The sequence below is a fragment of the Salvelinus alpinus genome, chromosome 16 (genome assembly GCF_045679555.1).
Source record: "Salvelinus alpinus chromosome 16, SLU_Salpinus.1, whole genome shotgun sequence".
NCBI lineage: Eukaryota > Metazoa > Chordata > Actinopteri > Salmoniformes > Salmonidae > Salvelinus > Salvelinus alpinus.
Genome location: NC_092101.1, coordinates 38809013 through 38827989, shown reverse-complemented (window position 1 = coordinate 38827989; position 18977 = coordinate 38809013). Strand labels below are relative to the sequence as shown.

General features: G+C 43.6%; 1 protein-coding gene across 2 annotated transcripts in view; it reads right to left on the bottom strand.

The window, feature by feature from the left end:
• Positions 1-18977, bottom strand: part of slc1a7b (solute carrier family 1 member 7b) — a 112053-nt gene continuing 93076 nt past the window's right edge. The window contains exons 8-12 of one of the 2 annotated variants that reach the window (XM_071346141.1): positions 12706-12900; positions 6275-6409; positions 2510-2607; positions 2130-2137; positions 1-1532 (exon numbers count right to left, since the gene is read on the bottom strand). In XM_071346141.1, coding sequence (XP_071202242.1) covers positions 1260-1532; positions 2130-2137; positions 2510-2607; positions 6275-6409; positions 12706-12900 — 709 coding nt within the window. In that variant the 3' untranslated portion in view covers positions 1-1259. Of the gene's footprint in view, positions 1533-2129; positions 2138-2507; positions 2608-6274; positions 6410-12705; positions 12901-18977 lie in introns of both variants that reach the window. The other variant, XM_071346142.1, reaches the window with a different exon arrangement.

Here is an 18977-nt window from a genome sequence, read left to right as displayed (position 1 = left end):
CTTGCGCCGGCTCTACGGTGTCAATGTACACAGGAATGCTCTCTGACCCTAGTGCAGCTGTAAGCAAGCGGGTCGGATCTGCTGGCTAATTAGACTTCTGACATCTTGTCGTCCTCTCTCTTTTCTGCTCGGTTTCATGACAAAGAGAGCTGTCTGATTCACTTATTTTATGTTGCAGACAGTGACAGTAGCGAGAGCCACAAAACTTACTCATATGGCCCATTTGCGCTCTTTAGCAGAAATGTTGCTCAGGATGACAATAGAATTATCAAGAAATAAATATTATAAAATTGAAATATCAAAGACAATATCTACGTACCTCAAGCAATGCAAATAGTATTACAAGTATGTACACATTTCTAAGAGTGGAGAAAGTTCTTCCACCTTGCAGAGTGTTCACAGGCCCACACACATACAGTAAGTGCACACAGACTGAGCATCTCCTGCTATGCAGCTATGGGATGTACAGGTAGGTGGGCATGTGTGTACAGGTGGTCTGGAAAGTGAACAGTGTGTACTGTATAGGTAGTCTGGAAAGTGAACAGTGTGTATAGGTGGTCTGGAACGTGAACAGTGTGTATAGGTGGTCTGGAAAGTGAACAGTGTGTACTGTATATGTAGTCTGGAAAGTGAACAGTGTGTACTGTATAGGTAGTCTGGAAAGTGAACAGTGTGTACATGTGATATGGAAAGTGAACAGTGTGTATAGGTGGTCTGGAAAGTGAACAGTGTGTATAGGTGGTCTGGAAAGTGAACAGCATATACAGAACGTCCTCCTTTTGGCCATAAAAATCCACTGTCACGGTGCTTCAGTTATCCCAGCTAGTGTTGTGTCCACTGTAGAGAAGGAGTCTTTGAAGGAATCCTGGAAAATTATTATTTCCCAGTACATCACTGTCAGGTTTCAGAGAATCCTGTACTTCCCCCATCCCGATGCTCCCTACCTATATCCACCATCCATGAAAGCACAGGACAAAGTCTTGTCACAAATCTCACGTTTCTCACAAACAAAACAGAAAATGAAAATGAGTGACTCGATCAGTCAACAATAACAATAAAAAATAAGATGGGATCCATCATTGCTCTCTCTGTTCATCTGTTCATCCATCTTCACCTCTATAAGTTCCAGTGGCGTTGGCCTTTCATTCCGACGTACTGAACCACGAGACTCAGTTGAAAAAGAGCGCCTCCAACTGGTGATGGACTGTGGAGCTTTCCACATCAGTCCTGCTGGGATGAGTGGTGGTGAGGTTTGGGACCTATACGTTGGTCTCCAGGCCATTCATGTCAATGGCACAGTGATCCTTATCCTTCTTCAGCTGCCTGGGAGGCACAGGGGGCTTTTTCCTCTCCGGAGGGGGCGGGGGCCGCACCCCTTCCTCCAGCTGCATGAGGCGGGCCACGTCGGGGGGGAAGGCGTCTGGTTTGACACCTGAGCCCTGGGGAGGTGGCTGGAAGCTACCGTTGTTGTTCTCACAGTTCATATGCTGCTGGATGTTTATCATGGGCTTGGTCTCACAGATCAGAGGTACCTAGGAGAGAGGGGGGGGGGGGGGGTGGAAAAAGAGAAGGAGAGAAAGAAGGAGCAATGGAAATAGAGGGAGAGAGAGAGAGAGCAAGAGACAGGTAGGATGGGGAGAGATTGGAAGAAATGGAAAGAAAGCGAGAGAGGGAGAAAGGGAAAGGGTGAGAGGAAGATGGATTAAGGTACAGATGGGGAAAAATGTAGAGGCATATAGATAGACATTATCAGTCAAACGTTTCCAGACATGCCTCATACAAAACATAGTGAGTGAGTCTCTAGCTTATCCATTTGTGTTGAAAAATAATGTACATCATGATAAGCCCACCACAGTCTATTTTTGTAGATGAAAAAGGTTTGCAAGGTTTTCAACTATAACACAACAAGAACCTTGTCCTTGTCAAAATGTCTCCCTGAATTCAAAATGAAAAAATTAACCGTTTTTTTACATAAAAAATCTCGATTCCTGATAAAGCACTAGTCAGATATTCACACTATTGTTGTTGACAGACTACAGTCATGTCGCTCTGAGCTCTGAGCCATAGCATTAACATCCAGCAGAGTGGGACAATTGGATATAGCAGCCAGGTTACTCAGTGTGTCTTGCCCTCAGCTCTCTTCCTGAGGAAGCTGAATATGACAGGAGTTTGACTCTGTGGGGAACTAGCTAAGTTCCATGATGGCAAAAGTAACACTAATGAGCCAAGCCAAGCCGAGCCGTACTGTGCTGGCTATTGTTGCTGGAACCATGCTGGAAAAGAAAATATCCAAAGCACAGTACGCCTCGGCATGACAGTGTGATTTAAAAAAAATCAGAGCCTCAGCACAGTAGGTCTCGGTTCAGCACAGTACGGCTCTGCTCAGCACAGTACAGCTTGGCTCAGCACAGTACGGCTCTGCTCAGCACAGTACGGCTCTGCTCAGCACAGTACGGCTTGGCTCAGCACAATAGTGTGAAAAGGGTATAAGACAGGCAGATACTCACACCATCTCCTTCCTTGATAAAGTCTTTTCTGCAGATATGGGCCATGATACCTGTGGCCAACGCATCCCCCATAACATTCACCATGGTCCGGAATCTGTCTCTGGAAGCAGGAGAGGAGCAGGAAAGACAGGTTTAGAATAAGAGGAGTGTGAGTGAGTGTGAGTGTGAGTGTGAGTGTGTGTGTGTGTGTGTGTGTGTGTGTGTGTGTGTGTGTGTGTGTGTGTGTGTGTGTGTGTGTGTGTGTGTGTGTGTGTGTGTGTGTGTGTGTGTGTGTGTGTGTGAGAGAGAGAGAGAGAGAGTGAGGACATTTTGTTAGTCCCCACGAGGTCAAATGCTATTTTTTTAGGGGGGTTAGGGTTAAATTTAGAATTAATCTTAGGGTTAAAATTACGTTTAGGGTTAGGAGCTAGGGATAGTTTTAGGGTTAGGAGTTAGGGTTAGGTTTGAGGTTAGGTTTAAGGTTAGGGTTAAGGTTAGGTTTTTGGGTTAAGGTTGGGATTAGGGTTAAGGTTAGGGTAAGGGTAAGAGTATGGGTTAGGGTTAGGGATTAGGGAAAATAGGATTTAATAATATATATATATATATTTTTTAATTTAATCCCCTTTTCTCCCCAATTTTCGTGGTATCCAATCGCTAGTAATTACTATCTTGTCTCATCGCTACAACTCCCGTAAGGTGCTCGGGAGAGAAGAAGGTCGAAAGCCACGCGTCCTCCGAAGCACAACCCAACCAAGCCGCACTGCTTCTTAACACAGGGCACCTCCAACCCGGAAGCCAGCCGCACCAATGTGTCGGAGGAAACACCGTGCACCTGGCCCCCTTGGTTAGCGCGCACTGCGCCCGGCCCGCCACAGGAGTCGCTGGAGCGCGATGAGACAAGGATATCCCTACCGGCCAAACCCTCCCTAACCCGGATGACGCTAGGCCAATTGTGCGTCGCCCCACGGACCTCCCGGTCGCGGCCGGCTGCGACAGAGCCTGGGCGCGAACCCATAGATTCTGGTGGCGCAGCTAGCACTGCGATGCAGTGCCCTAGACCACTGCGCCACCGGAAAATAGGATTTTGAATGGGACTGAATTGTGGTAACCACAAGGTAAGCTGTACAAGACTGTGTGTGTGTTTGTGTTAGTTTATATGAAGAAGTTCACAAACAAAGATGGGAACTGTATCATAATTCGATACAGAAATGAAATGTATTGGGGTAAAAAAGACATCTACTCATTTATAGTTTCACTGTTTAAAAAATATATATCATGAAGAACTGCAAAAGTGTTGCTAATGCTCTGCACTTTCTGGAGGACCAAGTTTTGAAATCAGTGGAATGCCCGGTGGAAGGAGAGTAGGAAAGCTAAGGGCAACCATGGCATCCATGACAGAGAGGGAGAAGTGTTCATCCATGTATACGGACGGGTAAGAGAGTCTAGCTAACTACATTTTCAGATTTTCTAATTTTGTCAGAAAGTTGTTTTTATTACTTATATCTAGCTAGCTAACATTAGCAGGCTGGCTCGCTAGCTAACGTTACGTGTATGATCTGTGTACTGTAGTAATATTATTCGTATCTCAGAGCCATTTGCATTGCTAGTTAAAGCCTACAGTTAGCTAGCTCACGAACATTGAACCTAGTTGGTTAGCTTTAGCTGCCTTCAGATTCATGCAGGGTAGTAAAGTTATGTTGTTGGGATTATGGTTAATTGTTTAGCTAGCTAGCTACATGTCTAAACAAAAGACTCCACTATGCAAGTAACCATTTCACTGTACAGTTTACACCTTCTGTATCCTGTGCATGTGACAAATAAACGTTGATTTTATTTGATATAACGCTTGTTTACAAGAGATGGTAATGTGAAGAACAACATGACTTGCACTAAAGTCAAATTAGAATATAAAGTGTCCAAGTTCTAAAATTCTCTGGTAGGATGACCTGCTATTATTTAGTCACAGTCACAACAGTAAGCTATTTTCCATAATTAGCTTGCCATTTACTTGTATATAATGATCTTCTTGTGATTTTATTATAATTCATAGAAATTAGCTAAAGTTAAGATGTTGTCAGCTATGATATGGTCAATATTTGAACTGGCTAGCCAGCTAACGTAACATTAGCTAGCCAGCTAACAAGATAGAAACTAACCAAAACATTGTATCGAAAGTTGCTTTTAGTTACCTGATTTGCTAGACTGACATATACTAAATTTGTGTTTACACGGATGGGTCTATTGGTGTTAAAATACATGAGTTATGCTATTTTGGACCACCAGGCTGAGGACGCAGCCTGTCGTTTTTGTGTTTATATTTTTTCATAATGACAACGACAAGTTTGATGTCGGTCGACAATAAAATGTTTAGGATGTCACTGCGACAACTGTCTACAGACATGTCGATAGAGGTATTATAAACCAGCCTTTAGTCTTGAAATCTTTGGTTGTTTAGAACTCACTCTGTTTAGCACATGGCCTCAAATGTGAATCCTTAAAGAGATGGGTGGGGCTAAGACTTAAGAGGGTGTGCACAATGCTGAATGAGTGTAGACAAAGAAGAGCTCTCCAGTAGGTGTACCAAAATATTCAAGGGCCATTTTCTCAAAAAGTGGGGATACATGTGTATCAACTTTCAAAGCAGAATTATTTTCCCATTGTTCCTCACCTGTAGTGTATGATATACCATTTTCTAGCTCTGATTTTCTACTTTTATCCAATGTAAAAAACACCACAGATGTGTTCGAATACTCATACTAACCGCACTATTTGTGATGTAAATTGAGTGTGTGGTGTGCTTATTGTTCATAGTATGGATATAGTTAGTACTTCAAAAGTTCCCGGATGTTGTACTAGATTCACCAAAATTTGAAGTATACAAGCAGCCCATAATGTAATTCTTCCGAAAATTTACGTGGCTTCACAACATTTTCAGATTGGAAGAAAATGGCAGAAAATATGCAGTTGAAGTCCGATGAGAGCGGTTACAAATGTAAGTACAAAAAGTAAATATTAATTGCTTTAATTAATTATGACAAATGTTAAGAGAATGTTGAGCAAAGTAATACAAATAAGTTTCAAATAAGTTATGTTGGCTGACAATTTGTTAGCTATGCTAGCCTTACGAACCGCATAGCATATCATTACAGCAGTTGCTTGTATGCACCGGTATGTTAGCAAGCTACCTAACCTTAGTTGGCTAGTAATACATTCAACTTTACAGTATGTTAACTATATGCTATCCAACTAACTACCCAATGTTTATTGACTTGATTATTCACGTCATTCTTAGCTTCGCTAAGTGGTATATTCGTTGGGCGTTCTTAATGGACATTGTTAATGAAGTCGTAACATGTCTAGCTAGTAATTTGTTATGCTAACAAGCTAGCAAGAAATTGCATAGCAACAGCATCAACTTTCGGTAGACAGGCGAAGCGCTAGTACACTCAACTGAAAAGATAGTGTTTGTTTACAGTATACTAAAATGAACTAAACGTATATAGTATATACTCATTAAGTATTTAGTATACAGTATGTTAGTATGGGTATTCGAACACAGCTAATTTCAAGATTTGCTACATAAGACCGAATCGAGCCAGTCAGTCAGATGTTTCCACATGACCATAATTAGGTAGCATCTGAATAATGCTACATAAACAAACTCTCTCTCACACCACTTCAGAAATAATCATAGATGCATCCCACGCACACAAAATGTCACATAACATGGAATGGGAAAACAATTATAAGACTGACAGTAGAGGAAGTGGATCCCATATGGTACTCACAATGCCCAATCCACTGCAATAATGAGAGTGATGTCATCAGTTGGCAACCCAACAGACGTTAGCACGATCACCATAGTGACCAGACCAGCCTGTGGAATTCCTGCAGCACCGATGCTGGCTGCTGTGGCAGTGATGCTGGAAGACAGAGGGAGGTGGGATAAACACCATTATACCATACTCTATACAATAACTGATGTAGCATAAAGAGTTCACTACTAGTTTCTCCATACTTAACAACACCACTTAGCTATGTTCCCTCTGGTTGTATGTATACTAGCATACCACCATAAATGCATGCCCAATACAGTGCTTCTAAGCAGGATCCTCACCTGGATATTGGAAAAGAGCCCATATCTATAAGTTCATATTGTACTTTGTTACTTATTGTCAATGTGGCATAATGTTGCTATATTTTGCATTGGCTGACATGAACCATAATATTTGAATGAACCGTTGTTACATTTGAAGCACATAGAAAGTAGCCCTTTGAAATAAAAGCACGAAGGGACTAAACTGCATCTTCTTGTCTAAAGCTACATAACATACGTGACACACAGTCTCCATTTTGAAAGCAGGTTGTCTTTATGTGTGATATAATATTAATGGAAATCATCAACTGCTTTCCTGGTTGGTACTGTGGTACTGTTGAAGTAAAGTTATACGATTTCAAAGGGATTAGCGCTATTTTCTGATTCACATTGATATTATGAAACACACTTAAAGACAACCAAGACAATCCTGCTTTGAAAATGGAGTCTGTGTGAGTTGTGCATGTTATGTGCTGTAGCTTTAGACAGGAAGATGGAGTTTAGTTTAGTTCCTTCATGCTTTTAGCCTTGTTTGTTGAAAATAGAGACGCAATTCCATCTACTATAATAGCATTAAGCTGGGGTCCCTATGGCAGGGAGGGGATTCAAGGCCAAAACACGACCGGGCTGAAAAACACAGGGACATTCTATTTTGATCCCCAATTACTTTGCACTATCCTGCTTTCCTCTGCCATCACTGAGCACTTTACTCTCTCTGTCCATCTCCCTCGTTCTCTCTCTCTATTTCTCTCTGTCCATCTCTCTCTGTCTATCTCTCTGTCCATCTCTCTCTCTCTCTCTCTCTCTCTCTCTCTCTCTCTCTCTCTCTTTCTGTCTATCGTTCTCTCTTTCTCTCTCTCTCTGTCCATCGCTCTCTCTCTGTCCATCTCTGTCTCTCTCTCTCTGTCCATCGCTCTCTCTCTGTCCATCTCTGTCCATCTCTCTCTCTCTGTCCGTCTTTCTCTACCCCCCCCCCCCCCCCTGCCCTCAGTGTATTTGGAACAGTAGTTCCTCACCCTTATCCCCCCGTTCTTTCTACCCCTACCATGCTCCCTTTCACATCCAGTGTACTTTATGCATAGTCCATCTGTTCATCTAATTCAGGGATGGGCAACTTTGATGGGGGATAGCCACAAAAAATCTGAACTCCCACCCTCCCCAACGTGTTGCGAGCAAAACATTTTTGAAACATGTGGCTTATATTAATGCCATTATACATTAGACATCAGTGTACAGTGTGCCACTGTAAGAGACAGATCATTTTAGATAACTGTTGCCTGGCAGAACATCTAAAAGTATATTCTACTCAGCTGATGATCACCCTTTAAAACCAATGTAGCGTATCACCATCACCTCCCTGCCAGTAGGAGACACCCAGTATGCTATAGGCAAGGATGGGTAACTCCAGTCCTCGGAAGCCAGTTTAGAATACAGTTAGTTTAAATCAGCTGTGTTTCCTCGGGATGGGTGAAAACTGTGACACAACTCTGGCACCCCAACTCCGGCCCCTTGTAGTTGCCCATCCCAAATATAGTTAATTTATGATGGTGACTGGAATCAGTGACTAACATTTTTATATTTCTCGTAACAGATAAATACTCTCAATGTGGGCTAACCGCAGACACCTGTGTGTTTCATTGCGTGTTGCTGGGCTGGAAACACAAAGAGGACCCCTGCATTAAATGCATCTATTCTTGTTTATACAGTATGTTCAAATACAGTGGAATTATGAAGCATTTTACTTCAAACCTGCATCATACAGTACCAGTCAAAAGTTTGGACACACCTACTCATTCAAGGGTTTTTCTTCATTTTTACTATTTTCTTCATTGTAGAATAATAGTGAAGACATCAAAACTATGAAATAACACATATGGAATGATGTACATTTACATTTAAGTCATTTAGCAGACGCTCTTATCCAGAGCGACTAGTAACCAAAAAAGTGTTAAACAAATCAAAACATATTTTATATTTGAGATTCTTCAATGCAGCCAACCTTTGCCTTGATGACAGCTTTGCACACTCTTGGCATTCTCTCAACCAGCTTCATGAGGTAGTAACCTGGAATGCATTTCAATTAACAGGTGTGCCTTGTTAAAAGTTAATTTGTGGAATTTCTTTCCTTCTTAATGCGTTTGAGCCAATCAGTTATTTGGTAAAAGACCAAGTCCATATTATGGCAAGAACAGCTCAAATAAGCAAAGAGAAACAGCAGTCCATCATTACTTTAAGACATGGAGGTCAGTCAATATGGAACATTTTAAGAACTTTGAAAGTTTCTTCAAGTGCAGTTGCAAAAACCATCAAGCGCTATGATGAAAGTAGCTCTCATGAGGACCGCCACAGGAAAGGAAGACCCAGAGTTACCTCTGCTGCAGAGGATAAGTTCATTAGAGTTACCAGCCTCAGAAATTGCAGCCCAAGTAAATGCTTCACAGAGTTCAAGTAACAGACACATCTCAACATCAACTGTTCAGAGGAGAATCAGGCCTTCATGATTGAATTGATGCAAAGAAACCACTACTAAAGGACACCAATAATAAGAAGAGACTTGCTTGGGCCAAGAAGCACGAGCAAGGGACATTAGACCGGTGGAAATCTGTCCTTTGGTCTGATGAATCAAAATTTTAGATTTTTTTCCCAACCGCCGTGTCTTTGTGAGACGCAGAGTAGATGAAGGGTTGATCTCCGCATTTGTGGTTCCCACCGTGAAGCATGGAGGAGGAGGTGTGGTGGTGTGGGGGTGCTTTGCTGGTGACACTGTGTGTGATTTATTTAGATTTCAAGGCACACTTAACCAGCATGGCTACCACAGCATTCTGCAGTGATACGCCCTCCCATCTGGTTTGCACTTAGTGGGACTATCATTTGTTTTTCAACAGGAAAATGACCCAACACACCTCCAGCCTGCATCAGATGACCTGTTCTCCACAATCACCCGATCTCAACCAAATTGAAATGGTTTGGGATGAGTTGGACTGCAGAGTGAAGGAAAAGCAGCCCACAAGTGTTCAGCATATGTGGGAACTCCTTCAAGACTGTTGGAAAAGCATTCCAGGTGAAGCTGCTTGAGATAATTCCAAGAGTGTGCAAGGCAAAGCGTGGCTACTTGAAAGAATTTCAAATATAAAATATATTTGGAGTTGTTTAACACTTTTTTGGTTACTACATGATTCCATATCAAATAAAATTTTATTTGTCACATACACATGGTTAGCAGACTACCTTATACACACAAGTGTAAAAGAATGAATAATAATATGTACATAAAAATATATGAATGAGTGATGGCTGAACGACATAGGCAAGATGCAGTAGATGGTATAGAGTACAGTATATACATATGAGATGAGTAATGTAGGGTATGTAAACATTATATAAAGTGGCATTGTTTAAAGTAGCTAGTGATACATTTTTTACATACATTTTTCCATTATTAAAGTGGCTAGAGTTGAGTCACTATGTTGGTAGCAACCACTCAATGTTAGTGATGGCTGTTTGATGTCTCAGTCTGATGGCCTTGAGATAGAAGCTGTTTTTCAGTCTCTCGGTCCCCGCTTTGATGCACCTGTACTGACCTCGCCTTCTGGATGATAGCGGGGTGAACAGGCAGTGGCTCGGGTGGTTGTTGTCCTTGATGATCTTTTTGGCCTTCCTGTGACATCGGGTGGTGTAGGTGTCCTGGAGGGCAGGTAATTTGCACCCGGGGATGCGTTGTGCAGACCTCACTACCCTCTGGAGAGCCTTACGGTTATGGGCGGAGCAGTTGCCGTACCAGGCCGTGATACAGCCCGACAGGATGCTCTCGATTGTGCATCTGTAAAAGTGTGTGAGGGTTTTAGGTGCCAAGCCAAATTTCTTCAGCCTCCTGAGGTTGAAGAGGCGCTGCTGCGCCTTCTTCACCACGCTGTCTGTGTGGGTGGATCTTTTCAGTTTGTCCGTGATGTGTACGCCGGGGAACTTAAAACTTTACACCCTCTCCACTACTGTCCCGTCGATGTGGATAGGGGGCTGCTCCCTCTGCTGTTTCCTGAAGTCCACGATCATCTCCTTTGTTTTGTTGACATTGAGTGTGAGGTTATTTTCCTGACACCACACTCAGAGGGCCCTCACCTCCTCCCTGTAGGCCATCTCGTCGTTGTTGGTATTCAAGCCTACCACTGTAGTGTCGTCTGCAAACTTGATGATTGAGTTGGATGCGTGCATGGCCACGCAGTCGTGGGTGAACAGGGAGTACAGGAGAGGGCTGAGAACGCACTCGTGGGGCCCCATTGTTGAGGATCAGCGGGGTGGAGATGTTGTTACCTACCCTCACCACCTGGGGGTGACCCGTCAGGAAGTCCAGGACCCAGTTGCACAGGGCGGGGTCGAGACCCAGAGTCTCGAGCTTAATGATGAGTTTGGAGGGTACTATGGTGTCAAATGCTGAGCTATAGTCGATGAACATACCTTACATAGGTATTCCTCTAGATTGGTTAGGGCAGTGTGCAGTGTGATTGCAATTGCGTCGTCTGTGGACCTATTGGGGCGGTAAGCAAATTGGAGTGGGTCTAGGGTGTCAGGTAGGGTGGAGGTGATATGGTCCTTGACTAGTCTCTCAAAGCACTTCATGATGACGGAAGTGAGTGCTACGGGGCGGTAGTCATTTAGCTCAGTTACCTTAGCTTTCTTGGGAACAGGAACAATGGTGGCCCTCTTGAAGCATGTGGGAACAGCAGACTGGGATAAGGATTGATTGAATATGTCCGTAAACCCACCAGCCAGCTGGTCTGCGCGTGCTCTGAGGACGCGGCTTGGGATGCCGCCTGGGCCGGCAGGCTTGCGAGGATTAACTCGTTTAAATGCTTTACTCACATTGGCTGCAGTGAGGGAGAATCCGCAGGTTTTGGTAGCGGGCCGTGTCAGTGGCACTGTATTGTCCTCAAAGCGAGCAAAGAAGTTGTTTAGTCTCTCTGGGTACGCGATGGGGCTGGTTTTTCTTTTGTTGTCCGTGATTGACTATAGACCCTGCCCCATACCTTTCGTGTCTGAGCCGTTGAATTGCGATTCTACTTTGTCTCTATACTGACGCTTAGCTTGTTGGATTGCCTTGCGGAGGGAATAGCTACACTGTTTGTATTTGGTCATGTTTCCGGTCACCTTGCCCTGATTAAAAGCAGTGGTTCGAGCTTTCAGTGTTGCGTGAATGCTGCCATCAATCCACGGTTTCTGGTTGGGGAAGGTTTTAGACGCTGTGGGTACATCACCGATGCACTTGCTTACCGAGTCAGCGTATTCATCAATGTTGTTGTTCGACGCTATGCGGAACATATCCCAGTCCACGTGATCTAAACAATCTTGGAGCGTGGAATCCGATTGGTCGGACCAGCGTTGAACAGACCTGAGCGCGGATGCTTCCTGTTTTAGTTTCTGTCTATAGGCTGGGAGCAACAAAATGGAGTCGTGGTCAGCTTTTCCCGAAAGGAGGGCGGGGGAGGGCCTTATATGCGTCGCAGAAGTTAGAATAACAATGATCCAGGGTTTTGCCAGCCCGGGTTGCGCAATCGATATGCTGCTAGAATTTAGGGAGCCTTGTTTTCAGATTAGCCTTGTTAAAATCCCTAGCTACAATAAATGCAGCCTCAAGATATGTGGATTCCAGTTTACATAGAGTCGAAGGAAGTTCTTTCAGGGCCGTCGATGTGTCTGCTTGGGGCGGAATATACACGACTGTGATTATGATCAAAGAGAATTTTCTTGGTAGATAATGTGGTCGGCATTTGATTGTGAGGAATTCTAAATCAGGTGAACAAAAGGACTTGAGTTTCTGTATCTTGTTATGATCACGCCACGTCTCGTTAATCATAAGGCATACACCCCCGCCCTTCTTCTTACCAGAGAGATGCTTGTTTCTGTTGGCGTGTTATTTCATAGTTTTGATGTAGTTTCTTATTCTACAATGTAGAAAATAGTAAAAATAAAGAAAAACCCATGAATGAGTAGGTGTGTCCAAACTTTTGACTGGTACTGTATATTAAACCAGAGTGATCTACAGAGCGACTGCGCTTCAAATCATTTCATTTAAAAGGGTTCTGTAAAAGAGGGCCTATACTATAAAAGCTGTCCATTTCTCCCTGTTACCTGATGGTAATGATCTGTCCAAAGTCCAGCTCGTAATTATTGACCTGGGCGATGAAGATGGCAGCCACGGCCTCGTAGAGCGCCGTCCCGTCCATGTTGATGGTGGCGCCCACGGGGAGCACGAAGCGGATAATGCGTCGGTCGATGTGGTTGTTCTCCAGGAGGCACTTGAAGGTGATAGGCAGCGTTGCAGAGCTGGGGAGAAATAGAGCGACCGAGGGGGACAACATTACAGCTGGGGAGAGATGGAGGAAGACAACACAGAGTTGAAGGTGGCAGAGCTGTAGAGAGACAAAGGAAGACATCACAGAGCTAAAGGTGATGCCAGTGTGGCAGAGCTGTAGAGAGACAAAGGAAGACATCACAGAGCTAAAGGTGATGCCAGTGTGGCAGAGCTGTAGAGAGATAAAGGAAGACATCATAGAGCTAAAGATGATGGCAGTGTGGCAGAGCTGTAGAGAGATAAAGGGAGACATCATAGAGCTAAAGGTGATGGCAGTGTGGCAGAGCTGTAGAGAGATAAAGGAAGACATCATAGAGCTAAAGGTGATGGCAGTGTGGCAGAGCTATAGAGAGATAAAGGAAGACATCATAGAGCTAAAGGTGATGGCAGTGTGGCAGAGCTATAGAGAGATAAAGGAAGACATCATAGAGCTAAAGGTGATGGCAGTGTGGCAGAGCTATAGAGAGATAAAGGAAGACATCATAGAGCTAAAGGTGATTGCAGAGCTGTAGAGAGATAAAGGAAGACATCATAGAGCTAAAGGTGATGGCAGTGTGGCAGAGCTGTAGAGAGATAAAGGAAGACATCATAGAGCTAAAGGTGATGGCAGTGTGGCAGAGCTGTAGAGAGATAAAGGAAGACATCATAGAGCTAAAGGTGATGGCAGTGTGGCAGAGCTGTAGAGAGATAAAGGAAGACATCATAGAGCTAAAGGTGATGGCAGTGTGGCAGAGCTGTAGAGAGATAAAGACATCATAGAGCTAAAGGTGATTCAAGTGTGGCAGAGCTGTAGAGAGATAAAGGAAGACATCATAGAGCTAAAGGTGATGGCAGTGTGGCAGAGCTGTAGAGAGATAAAGGAAGACATCATAGAGCTAAAGGTGATGGCAGTGTGGCAGAGCTGTAGAGAGATAAAGACATCATAGAGCTAAAGGTGATTCAAGTGTGGCAGAGCTGTAGAGAGATAAAGGAAGACATCATAGAGCTAAAGGTGATGGCAGTGTGGCAGAGCTGTAGAGAGATAAAGGAAGACATCATAGAGCTAAAGGTGATGGCAGTGTGGCAGAGCTGTAGAGAGATGGAGGCGGATGACACATTAAAGGTCAACAGGAAATTAAGTCATGAGACAGGTTATTTGTGCATTTTATTGCCATACGACATAACCACCTGTTCTTTTTATTTCAATATATAAAGAGAAGTGTACTTCATTATGTTAAAAGAGCTTAGAAGAGCAAACAATTACAATGAACCTTTATTCTGCTTTGGGGAGAACAGATGGTGCATTTACAGCAGCTGTTAAGTTTCATGATTAACTCCAAAATAACCCCCTTATGAAACTTAGGATGTACAATCTCAAAGCACAGAGCAAGTTGAGATGTAATGTTTGTTTCTTCTTTGGATGTCTGTCTGCTCAACCTGTCAGTGGACAGACATGAAGGTTACACACACACACACTTCCGCAGCCAACCTTTTGGGGACATACAGTTCAGTCCCATTCAAAATCCTATTTTCCCTAAACCTAACCCTAACCCTAACCTGTACCTAACCCTAACCTTGGTGAACAGCCCACACTTACAGTTGAAGTCAGAAGTTTACATACACTTAGGTTGGAGTAATTAGAACTCTTTTTTCGACCACTCCACAAATTTCTTGTTAACAAACTAAACAAAATTTCACTGTATTACAATTCCTGTGGGTCAGAAGTTTACATACACTAAGTTGACTGTGCCTTTAAACAGCTTGGAAAATTCCACAAAATTATGTCATGGCTTTAGAAGCTTCTGATAGGCTAATTGACATAATTTGAGTCAATTGAAGGTGTACCTGTGGGTATATTTCAAGGCCTACCTTCAAACTCAGTGCCTCTTTGCTTGACATCATGGGGAAATCAAAAGAAATCAGCCAAAACCTCAGAAAAAAAATTGTAGACCTCCTTACTTCATTTTCTCACGCTGTATACAGATATTTCTATAGTGTTATTGACTGTACGTTTGTTAATCCCATGTGCAACTCTGTGTTGTTGTTTTTGTCCCACTGCTTTGCTTTGTAAAAACAATAGTACGCAAGTATAAACACCATGGGACCACGCAGCCATCATACCCCTCAGGAAGGAGACGCGTTCTGTCTCCTAGAGATGAACGTACTTTGGTGCGAAAAGTGCAAATCAATCCCAGAACAACAGCAAAGGACCTTGTGAAGATGCTGGAGGAAACAGGTACAAAAGTATCTACATTCACAATAAAACAAGTCCAATATCGACATAACCTGAAAGGCCGCTCAGCAAGGATGAAGCCACTGCTCCAAAACCGCCATAAAGCCAGACTATGGTTTGCAACTGCACATGAGGACAAAGATCGTACTTTTTGGAGAAATGTCCTCTGGTCTGATGAAACAAAATAGAACTGTTTGGCCATAATGACCATCATTATGTTAGGAGGAATAAGGGGGAGGCTTGCAAGCCGAAGAACACCATCCCAACTGTGAAGCACGGGGGTGGCAGCATTAAGTTGTGGGGGTGCTTTGCTGCAGGGGGTACTAGTGCACTTCACAAAACAGATGGCATCATGAGGAATGACAATGATGTGGATATTTTGAAGCAACATCTCAAGACATCAGTCAGGAAGTTAAAGCTTGGTCGCAAATGGGTCTTCCAAATGGACAATGACCCCAAGCATACTTCCAAAGTTGTGGAAAAATGGCTTATGGACAAAGTCAAGGTATTGGAGAGGCCATCACAAAGCCTTGACTTCAATCCTGTAGAAAATGTGTGGGCAGAACTGAAAAAGCGGGTGCGAGCAAGGAAGCCTAAAAACCTGACTCAGTTACAGCAGCTCTGCCAGGAGGAATGGGCCGAAATTCACCCAATTTATTGACGGAAGCTCGTGGAAGGCTACCCAAAACTTTTGACCCCTATTATTCTGTCATTTCACATTCTTAAAATAAAGTGGTGATCCTAACTGACCTAAGACAGGGATTTTTACTAGGATTAAATGTCAGGAATTGTGAAAACTGAGTTTAAATGTATTTGGCTAAGGTGTATGTAAACTTCCGACTTCAACTGTATTCTTAACCCTTTCCCGATTCTGGGTCCGTATCCCTGTCCCCCCATCCTATCCCTGCACTCCACCCTCATACCTTTCCCAGACCCTCTGTTCCTATCCCTCCAACAGATACAGAACCTCAGATTATACCCCTCATCAGCACCTTCTCAGACAAACAGAATCCTTCATTCCAGACTTAAAGCCCCATTCACCCAAACACAATATACATTTCCCCCACTCCCGGAATTCAGACCTATATCAAACCCAACCTAAGGGATCTCTTAGTCTATGCAACATGTTCCAATAAACCCACTCCTACACTACCTATTGAACAACAGTACTATAGACAACTCCCACTCATTCAAAATCCACATGCACAATCCTCCAGTCCTGTCCCACAACTCATGACCATTCAGAGCACCAACATTGTCTATGCCATAACATGCACATTATGCCACAACATTTCTATAGGAGAAACCAGTCACACATTCTTGACACGCCTCAAACAGCACCACTACACAATTGAAAAAAATAACATATTACAAACACACCTGGTAAAACACTTTCAAAACCACCCTACAACCTCCCTCTGCATCACCAGTCTGGAGATGAAAGCCTCCTGGACCATAAGCCATAGAAGAGCAGCTGTATCCAGTTGGATAGCAAAACTTAAGACCTTGGCTCCACTTGTTATGAATGGTAAAGAGCATTGACGGTGGGAGTTAGTGAGGGCCTAATTAAGAGAGCCAGAGGGGCCACCGACACGAGGAGGAAGTTCAATTAAAAATAATGTATTTATTTGCTCTCTGCCTTTCATGTTCTCTCACCCTCTCCAGACCGGTCGGATGTACAATATAGAAACAGGGCAGAAAGTTGAAATAGGCCCGTGCAACCCATGGTTTGATACCAGCATAAACAGAAAGCTTCTTAAACCTAACCCTAACCTTAACCCTCGGCAGGTAGCCTAGTGGTTAGAGTGTTGGACTAGTAACTGAACGGTTGCAAGATTGAATCCCTGAGCTGACAAGGTAAAAATCTGTTGTTCTGCCCTGAACAAGGCAGTTAACCCACTGTTCTTAGGCCATCATTGAAAATAAGAATTTGTTCTTAACTGACTTGCCTAGTTAAGGTAAAAAAAACTAACCCACTATCCCTAATCCCCCTAGAAATAGCATTTGACCTTGTGTGGACCAACAAAATGTCCCCAATTGGTCAAGTGTTTGTTGGTTTACTATTCTTGTGGGGAATTCTGGTCCCCACAAGTATATTCACACACACACACACACCTCCCGTTTCCTCCAACACTCACCTCTCACCCCTTCTACCTATCCTTAATAAAGAGATACTCTTCTTTTTCGACACCACACTCCAAAAAGCAAGTCCTGCTGGCTCTAGTTTAGTGACCGCATAACTTATTTTTATAATAAACATTAATGTGTTGAAATTGTTTGCCTAGTCAACTTACACACAGATCTGACACACACCCCTACCATACCAGACATGCCACCATGGGGTCTTTTTACCCAGGTCCCCAGGTCCAGAACAAATTCATAAAAGCATGCAGTACTATATAGAGCCATTATTACATGAAACTCCCTTCCATCTCATATTGCTCAAATGAACAGCAAACCTGGTTTCAAAAACAGATAAAGCAACACCTCACAGCACAATGCCTCTCCCCTATTTAACCTAGATATGTTGTGTGTATGTATTGATATGGAGGCTATGTGTGCTGTTTTTAAATGTCCTTGAGCTGTTCTTGTCTATTAATGTTCTGTATTACGTCATGTTTCATCCTAATAAAATACCAAATACCTCCTTTCACCCCCCTCTTCCGTTCTCTCACCTCCCTCTCCCCTCCCCCGTCTCCCCTCCCTCCTCTCCTCCCTCCTCCCTCTTCTCTCCTTTCACCTCACTCTTCTCTCCTCCCTCTTCTCTCCTTTCACATCTCATCCCCCTCCTTTCACCTCCCTCCTCTAACCTCCCTCCTTCCTCATCTCACCTCCTCTCACCTCCCTCTCCCCTCCCCCGTCTCACCTCCCTCCTCTCCTCCCTTCTCCCTCTTCTCTCCTTTCACCTCCCTCCTCTAACCTCCCTCCTTCCTCATCTCACCTCCTCTCACCTCCCTCTCCCCTCCCCCATCTCCCCTCCCTCCTCTCCTCCCTCCTCCCTCTTCTCTACTTTCACCTCACTCTTCTCTCCTCCCTCTTCTCTCCTTTCACATCTCATCCCCCTCCTTTCACCTCCCTCCTCTCACCTACCTCCTTCCTCATCTCACCTCCTCTCACCTCTCACCTCCCTCTTCTCTCCTTCCTCCTCCTCACTCTTGTCTTCTCCCTGCTCTCTCCTTCCTCCTCTCACCTCCCTCTTCCCTCCCACCTCCCTCTTCACTCCTGTCTTCTCCCTGCTCTCTCCTTCCTCCCAGTCTGACACACGTTTCAACTCTGGAAACATACAATGTGTGGCATCTGAAATATCTGGGATGGTGTGTGTGTGTGGTATGTGTGTAATTAATTACATGAATAGGATCTTAACCTTGGAGTTAAACACATTATAGCCTCTAGCCTATTCATGAATGCTCCAAGGCCTTTTACCTCATTGTCATGTTTTACCATGCTTTGATTAGCAGGCTCTTTATTTTTAGAGAAGGGCATATTTGAAGGCTGTTGCTAGGTTATGATTATGTACCTATGAAATGTTAACACGGCAATGGGTACTGTACTTGACTATTGTTCCGGTTTGGTGCCTTTCTTACATATGTTTTTAAGCCTTTCTTACGTCAAACACACTACAGAAACCCACCCCTTTTGTGACATAAAAGGAAGCTCTAGTGCATACACTGGGAGAAAAAAAAGATGGTGATTCAACTTACAATTGTAAGGCAACCAGCTGAAATAGGATTGTGAGTTTACTCAACATTTGGGACTATATAGCTGAACAAACATACATTCTCAAGTTGAATGTTAGGTTGAGTGAACATACACTGAGTGTACAAAACATTAAGGACA